The sequence below is a fragment of the Mytilus trossulus genome, chromosome 12 (assembly GCF_036588685.1).
Source record: "Mytilus trossulus isolate FHL-02 chromosome 12, PNRI_Mtr1.1.1.hap1, whole genome shotgun sequence".
Classification (NCBI taxonomy): domain Eukaryota; kingdom Metazoa; phylum Mollusca; class Bivalvia; order Mytilida; family Mytilidae; genus Mytilus; species Mytilus trossulus.
Window position 1 is genome coordinate 45434406 of NC_086384.1, and position 11840 is coordinate 45446245.

Sequence of the window (11840 nt, forward strand, 5' to 3'; positions counted from 1 at the left end):
TGATGATGGTAAAGTCAGAAAAACGCGTCTGACGCACTATTATCATAGTCCTTCGTCACAACTCGGCCTATTCCGGTACCTTCATCATTGTAGCGGTTTCACCCGAGGATTGCCGATTGTTATAGAATGTTATTTTCATATATAGAGTAACCAACAATAGACATGTGTCATCCCAGTGTCTCAAGCTGTATATATTGGGCAACTTCATGCACAGTTATGCTATATTTCCAATGTTAATGTGCCCCCCTTTTTTTTACAAAAGAAATTGTTCTGCTCAAATTCTCACAAAATGAAAAAGCTGTATTTAACCTAATGCATAAAAATGGTGCATATTATATAACTGTTGGCTGACTGAATACTGCATGTTTTTAAAAACATAAAATAAGTTATTTATACATCTTCAAACAAATATAAAATTTTCAATCACTTCAACATGCATTTTCTAAATAACATGTCACAACGTATTTAAATTTGTATGCACTGCACACATTTTCACGATGTTATTTCCTGACCCATCATGTCTTGATGAACTTATAAGTAGTTGTAAAGATTAGAATAGCGTTCTTATTGTGACGATTTTGTATATGAATATATATATCAGAAGTCAATATGACATATTATCTGCCCTTTGACAGTTTAATGATTAGTACACGGGTCAAATGCAGGCTTTCTGTCGTCAATTGTCAAATTTTTCAGACATAACATTTTAGTAGATCAAGAAACTAAACATCTAACTATTATTTAAACTAATATTTGCTCAATAAAAACTCTCTCTGTTGTCAGCGTTTGACACCAAGGGCCTGTTACTTGAGACTTCAAGTTTTATACGAATTCACTCTTTTATTAATTTATCTTGAAATCATGAAATCTTGAAATCTTTAAAAAAAATATCGCTTTTTTACATAGCAAGCGTTAAAAAGGAAGGATTTTTATTTTACAGAATTCCTACTTTACAAATAGTTGGAAATAATAACTAGTAAATTTATATGATTTCTTAATTTTTAATTTGTCGGTATTCATATCCGTAAAATTTCCGGTATATCGATTTCAGAATTATGAATATGCATTTTCATAATACGTCATGAAATATGCACCCGTAAATAATTGACATGTTATATAAACATCTAAAAAAAATAAGGAAATGACTAACAATTCTAAAGAAGAAAAGACTGACAAAAACTATTTTTATTTGGATGAAAAGATCTTGTTTCTTTGGAACAATTCCCAAATTTCATATTAAAGATTGGGCCACACTCAATTTAAAGCGTATTATATATCTATCATTAAAGTTTAAATGGAGTTTCTTGATTGAAATCTCAGAGACGTGAAATTACACAAAAATCTTTTTGTTACATTTTGACATCCCGTAAGCAAAATTACATGTATAGCTATTTTATGTGTATAACAATTACTTGTTGACTTTATCCGACTTTAAATCAAAATCTTATCTGGAAAGATCTATGTAATAAAAAACTTCCTATAAGATATTGATAAATTTGACCAAGAAATAACATGTCAAAGAACTTATTCATCGAATATCCTCGGGCATCTTTAGTAAATGACGTGATTTTCCACTTTCCGAAACGACTGTTTTCTTATATCAGGATCGGGCTTGCACGCGACCCCTTCAGTGATTGGTCAATATAACTGTCAGATTTTATTTGGACTCGTGACCCAGTCGTGTATATCAAAATTTTCTTTTCCCCGATTATCCACGTAATACATTATTCGCGTGCCAGGATTTAATCACATACTTTTACTTACCTTTAATATATGTAAACGTACACGTATGTGAGAAATACACTGAAAACTAATTTTGTTGTGTTGATTTCTAATGGCACCAACTGATGAGGATAAACGTAAAATTACAGAGGGGTCGAGCCCTGACCGACCTAAGAAAAGAGTAAGTCTTTAATTATTCAACGAAATGTACATATATATAAATTTTAATTAAAACTTTCAAATAAATAAAAACAAAAATGAAAATGTATATGAAATTATATTATTCTGTTTTAATTTCTCAGTATTTTAAAATTTATTAAAAATGAAAAGTGTCAAATTACGTATCGGTAAACAAGTGTAGTGCAAATATGTTGATTGTGATAAATCCTAAGTGCCATTGAACTACACATATATACATAATATATACTATAAATTTACTGTCACCCATATTTAGGCCTACTCTAAGTCGACTACCTCAAGTGTAACTGTAGATTTCAGTTATATCCGTCGGATGTCCGCAGCGCTCGCAACCCATTATTTATCATGGATACGAAAAGGGTAATAGAAGTTCAGGGTTCTGTTCGGACTATTTATTTTTCTTTCCTTTTTTTTCACGTTTTTTTTTTAATTTGTCAGTATTTCATTTTTGTTGTTACTTTTGTTCTTTTTTGGGATTACACGTAACAATTGTAAAAATAATGTTAACTTTTTTGTCCTGTCATAGTTGAAATGAATGACCGGAGAAATATTTGTATACCTATTTTGTTTTCAATACTAAAGGGAATGTTAATTCATAAAAGGAAATACTTCATGTAATTATGTACAATAATGTCACTTTGTATAACCGTTAACATTCTGACATTGATGAATTTAAGACACGCTACAACACTAAGGATCTATTGAAAAATACTGTAATTTCCAATGTGTAATTTATTAAAAATTTGAAAAATTGTACACATATTTCAATTGTTTCCGTATTTAAACTTTCTTAAGGTACTTTTTTTCTAACAACACCTGTGTAGTTGAATCACTGTTGATTTTTTTTTAATTTGATATAATATATCGTACGTGGAAGTACAAATACTTTTTATTTTAATCTTCCGTGTTGTATTGGATTTTAATTTTTCCTTTTGATCACGGAAACCCATATAGGCCATTTTCAGTCCTTCGATAAACTTTTTGTATTGAAGACCTAAATAAAGCAAACATTAATCTTTTGTAAGATTTATTAACAATAAAAAAAAACACAATTGTATCGCCTTGAAATTATCACGAAACAACGCAATTACAGTCCTTGATTGCTAACAGTAAGTTTTACAAATCCAACAACAATATCATATAAAAGAGACATATAAGCTACACCGCGCTCGCATAGATGGACCTTTCAATGTTTAGCCGGATATTTCTATTTTATTGGTTAATTTAGGAGTGATGATTTATCTCATTTTACAGATTTTTCCTTTTCTGATTCCACTATTAAACACATTGCCGGAAAACCCAATTCGCGACAGTAAAATAAACGATCGACGTCAGCAAGTATAAACATACAATACAAAAGGCTAAACAGTTGACCTTGGTCAGCTTTAGTCATTTCTTTTCGACCCCGGAACTCTCATCATGTTCGGCATTATTTTTCTTATTCAAATTCAAACCTGTGTACATAGTTACCATGTCTGCATCATACGTGTGTGTGTGTTTGTCTTGTACATGCATGAAACATTTGCCACTGGACGTTAAGCAACTTACAACCAATCATACGTATGTGAAATTCATGTCCATTTTGGATTATTTCTATCTTGCTCCTAAAAGAATAATGTGATACCCGTAAAGGAGTTGAAATTAAAAAAGAACCAATAGTATAAGCTTTACGTTTTTGCATTTCAGGTGAATAAACCTCTGATTGAGAAGCGTAGGCGAGAGAGAATAAACGAGTGTTTAAATCAACTCCAAACTCTCATAGCTCAGCTAGATAAAGATAAATATAAGGTATGAGCTCTTGTAAATGTTTATATATAGGGAGAATGTGGAATGAGCTATCGTTCAAAGAGCTGAGATAAATTTGACACCAGACTTAGACTACTACATTTAAACTATCGCTGCATGTAAATGCTGTACATGAGTGTGCTCGCATGGCATACACTTTGTGTTTGAAGGCAACTTTGTAACTTTTGAAGTGGAATAGAAACTCCCTTTTGTAGATTTCCCATATTTATATATTTGGGACTGTTTTACCATTTACGTTTATATCGTAAAAAAAACAACATTTCCCCCAAATTTTTATTTTTTTAAATAATGGGGAACATTATACTCTCCCCGTTTTTAGAAGAAAAAAATGAAGATGGTTGAGCACTTTGTGTGAATTCACATTGACGTGTTATCGATTAGATTTATGGGTAGAATTCTTGCACTTGTCAGATCTTTTTTGAGATAACCATTCAAATTTAAATAAAAATCAGCATCATCGATCAATCCCAAAAACACTCTGGGCGGATTCAGAAGTTTTTGTAAAAAGGCCCAACTAACTGCCATATGAGGGGGCGAGGCCGCTGCAGTCATGCTTTAGTGGATAACAATATAATCAACCAATTATTTCCAACGAAAGGTTGGGGGGGGGGGGGGGTGATACCCAGCCCTCGTGGATTCGCATATGACACTTAATAAAGGCGTTATACGTTTACACCCGAAAGATAGAACCGATACGGATTGTGTGTATTGCCAATGACTTCTACCAATAGTGTTTATGAAATCACTCAAATTATACATCATTTAACATTACAGATTTTCATAATGTATCACTGTTATACAAATAATCTACCGCTGAACACGAAAAGGAATAAAAAAAAAAAGAAGAAAAAACGTGTATACATATAACACTTAAGAAAAAAGACTTAAACACAGCATTAATCAATTTAAAACGTATGAAATTACCTTAGAGAATTTTATGCATTGTTTGACAACTTTATTGAGAATAACTTTAAAACTAAACAAAAACTTCAAAGAGAAGTATTAAAGGCATTACACCAAGTATATATTCATCATAAGATTTAAGATTTTATTGTCACCAGGTGCAACTACATGTATCGACATTACTAGTAAGATTATGTCTTTTTCAGACAAGGAAAAACACATTTCTTTTATTGAACTGCCGTAAAACGTTCAAGGTTGCGTTTTAAAAGAATTGTAAAAATATCGTAAATATACAAGTTAAGAGAATTTGAATCATTGAGATATTTTAAAAGATTAAAAATTCGTTTATGTTCGTTTATTGTTCTTTTTAAATTGACACGTTGAATTAAGGATGAAAAATCGAATTCATATTTGAAATAAATATGTCAGTGGTATACCCACCCATAAATTAAACCGTAAAGCATGTGCGTGCATGTTATCCATTTTGTACCTGCGCATTTAATGATTATGGTTTATAAAGCTTATACAAATTAAGTCTTGTCACATAAGAGAGACGTCCGAATGACACACGAACGTCGGAATGTTGGGTCTATGGTTATTTATGGACACATCACAGAACGCGCCACATCAAACTTTTGTTGTACATGTTGCTGAGAAATAAAGATATTAGTATGTAAATCTACTTACATGAATAATTTCTTTGTATTTGTATAATGAAGTACAGACAAATAACAAATAGTTTCATGATAAGGCACGAAAAAATTTAAATGCAGGAAAAGGTGATTTACGATATGCCGACAAGAATAATCCACGCTATCATTATACAGTTGATTAGTTTAAGCACCTTGTACGTTTTAGATGTTTTAAAATGACTTCCTTTGTTAAATAAGAAATCTTTTCAACTGTCTACTCTCAATTTTTATCTAAAATGACATTTTCAATGGTAACATCATTTGTTGAGATGAAATTAGCTAAATTTATGAAAATTGAGAGAAATTATGCTTGTCGTGATGTCTGTGTGTGTACTTTGTAATAGTTCTTCAAAAATCTAGCACAGAATATGTACTAAGTATGATAACATTTTGACTGGAGTCTTTTGGACTACAAGGTTACATTAAGAACCATGTTATAATGTAACACCCCCTTTGTGGCTAAAATAATAAATATTTAAAGACAGTGAATGTCGCTTTTTCTGTAGAAATACAATTTCTAAATGAGTTGTTGATTAGGTTTCATCCTAGAGAATCGAAATTGACCAACAATACACATTTTAGATCCGACTAACCAAGATCAACTGCTTGTCCAAATCATCATTGCAATACTTACCAACGAATTTGTTCTACTGAAAGCATGTATGACTTTTAAATGAATAACTAAAGAGACATTCCTACAAAATGTATCGAAAAACAACTTATTTGACGAGATACACCTTAAAATTAGAAAAAAAACTTATATTTCAAGGAAACACCAATAGTTGCCCCTTCATGTACAAACTATTTACACGTGTGTTAACTTACATGTATACTTAACTGAATGTATTAAATAAAATGTGTATGGTGCATTCGGTTTCACCAATAAACCAAACGCGAGTACTACACACTTTGTCCGATTCGAATAAAAATGTTATCTTCACAAAAAATACTTAATTGAATATAAAGGGGTTGAACCAGTTAAACGATTACATCAATATCGCCGTACCTACGTCTGTATATAAACCAAGATAAATGAAAACCACGTTTTTTTCTAAATGATACTGATATATCCTAGAGGAGATGCACTTTTGACTTTTCTTTGATGTACAATACCTGCCAGGTAAACCAAGGTATACATTAACGTTTTTGATCTCAGACCTTACAATCATCGTTACTTCCGAATTTTGTTTTAACTTTTCAAGCATGCGTACATGCGTGTCTGATGTATCAACGTTACTTCCGAATTTTGTTTTAACTTTTCAAGCATGCGTACATGCGTGTCTGATGTATCGTGGTGTTCGATAAGGTAAAACAATCGTGTATTGAATAAATATGGAGCAATCCCTTGTCTCGCTCGATTGAAAAGAATGGAAAAGTGAAGTATCTGACAAATACGACGATATATCGAAAGCGTAAAAAAAAGGGGGGCACCCCCCGGAGACATCATTTCCTCAGGATCAGTCACTGCATGTTTGTGACACTATGACAAACGAATAAGACGATATATCGAAAGTGTAGACAAAAAAGGCGCTCCATTCCCGAACCCCCTTAGATCAGCCACTGTTTGCGACATCAACCGAATACGACGATATACCAATAGTGTATATATTGACTCATCTGTGCCAATCCCTTCTTTCACTCGATTAAATTGGTTTTGAAGACCAGCCTCGGTCACACCTTCCCGGATAGCACGAACGGACGCATAAAGGATGAAAATAAAAGTTGGCCGTTTACAAATTGTTATTCATTGGGTGTCCGTTGATGTACTCATCGAATAAAACGGACGTGTAACGGATGCCTAACGGACACACACCGGATATGCAACGTACGAGAAACAGAAACGGACAGACCGGATGTCGAACGTACATCCAACGGATGAGTACCGCATAGAACGGACACCTAACGGAAGCCTACCGGATAAAACGGATGAACAATAAATACGGAAAAATTAAAGACGACAATAATAATGCATGTACATCGCATAAATATTCAAAATGTTTAGGTGTAACTGGTTTTGGTTTATTCTTCAAAATACCGCAAAAGGTCAGTGTCTGACCTGAATAAGAGCTGCTTGATTGTGAAGAATCGCCCTTACTCTAAGGTCGATTATGAATAATAAGAATTCATGAACCTTAAGAAATCTGACATACCAATAATTGGCGTTTCTGACGCGAAATTTTCAACTGGCATTTATCCGTTTCTGATCCGTTTTATCCGTTATACGTCCGGTAGGAGTCCGTTTCTCATCCATTCAACATTCGTTTTATCCGTTAAACGTCCGGTTGAAGTCCGTTGGTGAATTTTTCTTCCAGACCTCCAACGGATGTATAACGGACACGTAACGGATACAAAATGGAAACGAAACGGACGAGTACCGTACAAAACGGACGCCTAACGGACGTTCAACGGACATTTTATCCGTTAGACGTCCGTTCAAAGTTTTGAACATGCTCAAATTTTTCCACCGGACAGAACGAACATCGACGGATAAAACTTTATCCGTTAGGCGTCCGTTCGAGTTATCCGGTAAGGTGTGACCGAGGCTTTATAATGAACATGAATGTAACAATTTAAACAAGAAAACTGAAAGTCTGATTTATGTAAAAAAACAACGATAAATATCATAATCAGCGACAAACGACAACAACCGAGTTACATGCTTCTATGAATTAAGATTTATATATCTAATGCATTGAAATCCTTAAGAATGCAGTATTTTTATGTAACTGTCAACAAAATAAATTTGATGTGTTTAAGCTTTTGATATTGCTATTTGATAAAGGACTTTCGGAATTGAGTTCGGTTATTTTGTTATTTTCAATTTTTTCTCAAAATATATAAATAGTACCATATATAATTTTGAAAATATTAATTTCTTGTAACCTATATTTATAGAAAGGTGCTATTGATATGGAATTTGTGAACCGTTAATATTTACAAGAGATTGCTTGACCCCCTTGCACTCACCATAATCTTAAGCTTCTTAATATATTCGCAATCGTTTCATTTATTCATGGACCATATATAGATAATTTATACAAATTGTAAACTATTATAAATAAGAAGATATTTATAATTTAAAATATTCATCAAGATTTGTTCCTTTATTTGTCGTAATTTTCCGTTTAATTGATTTTCTGAAAAAAATTATCCTTCAAATTTGACAGTTAAATCTAATTTTAAAACGAGTACAGTTATTTTACCCAAAAGGCTCATTTAAAATCGCCTAGTAATATACCTTACATTTGATTAACATTGATTTGTCTTTGTAAATATTCCGACTGATGTCAAAAGATGGCGGGATTGCAATTTAAATTAGAATATCCTTCATTTTAATTTAACAGAGTAAAACGCAAGCATGAATATTAAAACTTTCTATTATGAATATTGCACATGCATATTAATTGATTGAAACCTCAATAACCGAAGAAGGATCGATTTTTGAAAACCTTGTAAACTGTAAACAAGTAATACAAAAAATAAACGAAGACCATGCAATCTTTAAGAAAGAACAATTTGCCGATTTGTGAGACTCTGAGCTTTAAAAAGGGCTCGAACTCAAGGAGATAACTCTTCTAATCAGTAATGCGTTTGTAAAAGTCAAGTTATGTCAATGTATTTTAAGCTTTTACCTGAAACAGATTTGAAATAATCTATGTAACCTAGAAGCTTGGAATACAGTTAAGAAACCAGGAACATATATATTGACATATACTGTTCCCAGCACAAACGTACTGTAATTTTTGAGTCATTTCCTTTAACCGAGTTCTACCTCCTTAAGGTCTTCATAATTTTGTTGGTCCGACGGCTGATACCTATTTTAATTTCTGATATATAAGAACCAAGAAACACCTAGTTTTTCCTCGACACAAATGCATTCAGTTTTATGAATCTAGAAGTATACAAATATGGAATAAAAGAAGAGTTTCATCCAGATTGTCTTCCGTAATTTTCTTTACTGAAAATACTAAAAAACCAAATACGGTTCTTTCAACCAACGAAATACATCACACATAAATAACTAATTGAGAATGTTTTTATTGAATTTTGGTCTGTGCAGATATTTATTTGGTGCCATTGGTTTAAAAAGAAGATCCTATCTGTTCTTCTGTTATAAGCTCTCAACTCAACTCTTAATTGACTATATGATTGACAGTTTTTCTATCGAAGTCGGTGATTTTATACGGGCAATCCGGCCCCCTCCACCAATAAAAAAGGCCGCTACGAAATAACACGTAAGAAGTGTTTAAAAGTGGCACACATAAGAAGTGTTTAAAAGTGGCGTTAAAACACAGAAAATCATATCAAATCTTTAGCTCTTTTACAAAAAAAAAGATACGGATCTTTCCAACAACAGACGAGTTATGGAATTGATTATGAATCTTGGTGAATGAGCTGCATTTTTAAAAGTATGATTACCATGCACTTATACACGAATCTCACTTTGTATTTAACTTCAAATGTTACTTCTATATAGAAACATGATTTAAATAAATATTTCTCATTAATTTTATAATTTTTTATTTGTTCCAGGTGGGCCGACCTGCGAAACTTGAAAAGGCCGACATACTTGAAATGACAGTAGAATTTGTAAAAAAGACAAAAACAAGTTTACAAGGTAATTTTTACATGTTCAATTTAAATCATTGCGAATAAATTTTACGCTTCAAACTTCCGTTTACAAAATCATTGTTAACATCCATGCTCACCCCTGTCTAGTGGTAGAAGAATACAAGCCATGCACGTGTTTATACGCGGAAACAAAGAAACCATGCACTTAAACGTCTGACATATATATGAGTAAGAGACAACAAAAGGAAAAAGCAGAGCAAATAAAGAAAAGGAAAACTACAACGTAAAATACACCCTTCAATTAAGAACCCATTAGAATAGAGAGGCGATATATCTCAAAAGGAGATATTCAAGTTGGAATGAATTGACAATGTCAATGGCCATGGCAAAAAATAAGAAAAAAACAATAATAGACAGAATACACAACACAACACAATACAACATAGAAAACTCAAGTATAGCACGAACCTCACAAAAAAAGCCGGAGTTTGGTAACGGATGCTCCGGTTGAGTAAGCAGATCCTGCTCCATATCTGGAACCCGTTGTGTTACTCATGTAAATACAAATCCGATGATAAGACTAATTTGGTACCAAACCATTTGTCCAAACTTTTCATTTGTTTTTTTCTTTTTAGGTCAAAAAGACGATACAGATAATACACAACAGCAGTCGTACTTAGCTGGGTATAAAAAGTGCATGGACGAAATCCAAAATTTCTGCAGAGAAAACAATATCCCTCCCGAGTTGAAAACCTCACTTCAAAGTCAAATCGATTTCAAAATTAGCCAAATGAAAACAGAACAAGCAATTGATCTCACGACAAAATCCGAAACCAAAGATTCGAAAATTGCCGAGCAGATGAATATTCTGACAAGCAATAATACTATTATTCAACCAAAGTGCTTACCACAAGTTTCTAATAATTCTAATCAAATCCAAAACACTAATGTACAAATAGTTCAAAGACCTGTCAATTCAAATGGACAACTGGCTGTTGTCTGTCAGAAAGAACCATCAACATACGTGCTTGTTCCCGCCATTTGTCAACCGTTCCAAATACCGAATGCTAGTCAAGGCTTTCCACTTATTGTACAAAACAGTGCTCCTAATTACGAAATAAAGCCTATGATTTCAGAGAAAGCTGGACAAATATTTCCGGCAACTAATAACGGCCAATTTTTTATGCTACCAAATTCATCATTATCAACACAGGGAATTAATACAAATTTTACGTTTACTTCCGCTTATAAACCGTTACCTACTGAATCTATCATTTCCAATTCTGTTGCATATTTCCCTGTGACGTCATCATTGTCAAGCGCGTGCGTTATGACTCCTGCAACGTCAAGCAACTGCCATACAAATTCAAACAGACCTTTGCATTCTAATTGTGAACAACAAAATGACAACAGTACAGCCCAACAAGACAATTCCGGTCTCGAAAATGATGAAATGTGGCGACCATGGTAAATGCATTTTGTTGATTTTAGTAAACTTAAAAAACGCGAAACCACGCAATGTGCTGTAGTTATTAATGGTGCTTATTTATTATCATATTAATATACAAATTTCATCTGTGATACTTTATGTTATATCTATTTATAAAGATTATTTGATTAAACATATTTCTCTTAATTTATCTAGTGTCAAGTCTTTGTCCGGTAGGTTTGATGATGCTCCATCCAGGTGCAATGCCAAAGAATTGTTTGGTAGCTAAAATTATATCATTCAGAAAGATTGTAAGTTCATAAACACATCTTGGAATCGGCTTCATAGATATAGGAAGATGTGGTATCAGTGACAATGAGACAACTCTCCATCCAAGTCACAATTTATAAGAGTAAGCAATTATAGGTCAAGCTATAAAGGGCCCCAAAAATTACTAGACGTGTAAAACCATTCAATTGGGAACGTATGTATGAAATAAGAAGATGTGGAATGATTGC

At 32.8% G+C, this 11840-nt stretch overlaps 1 protein-coding gene across 2 annotated transcripts; it reads left to right on the plus strand.

Annotated features, from left to right (window-relative positions):
• The first annotated feature begins 1652 nt into the window (after positions 1 to 1652).
• Positions 1653 to 11533, plus strand: LOC134692665 (transcription factor HES-1-like). Of its 2 annotated transcripts, XM_063553133.1 has the most exons (4): positions 1656 to 1903; positions 3607 to 3708; positions 9855 to 9939; positions 10529 to 11533. In XM_063553133.1, exons 1-4 carry the CDS (start codon positions 1835 to 1837, stop codon positions 11362 to 11364), a joined length of 1092 nt encoding a protein of 363 aa, XP_063409203.1. In that variant the 5' UTR covers positions 1656 to 1834; the 3' UTR covers positions 11365 to 11533. The 2 variants fall into 2 exon arrangements, with proteins under 2 accessions (XP_063409204.1, XP_063409203.1); XM_063553134.1 differs by lacking the exon at positions 3607 to 3708 and having other exon boundaries at positions 1653 to 1903.
• Positions 11534 to 11840: the final 307 nt, after the last annotated feature.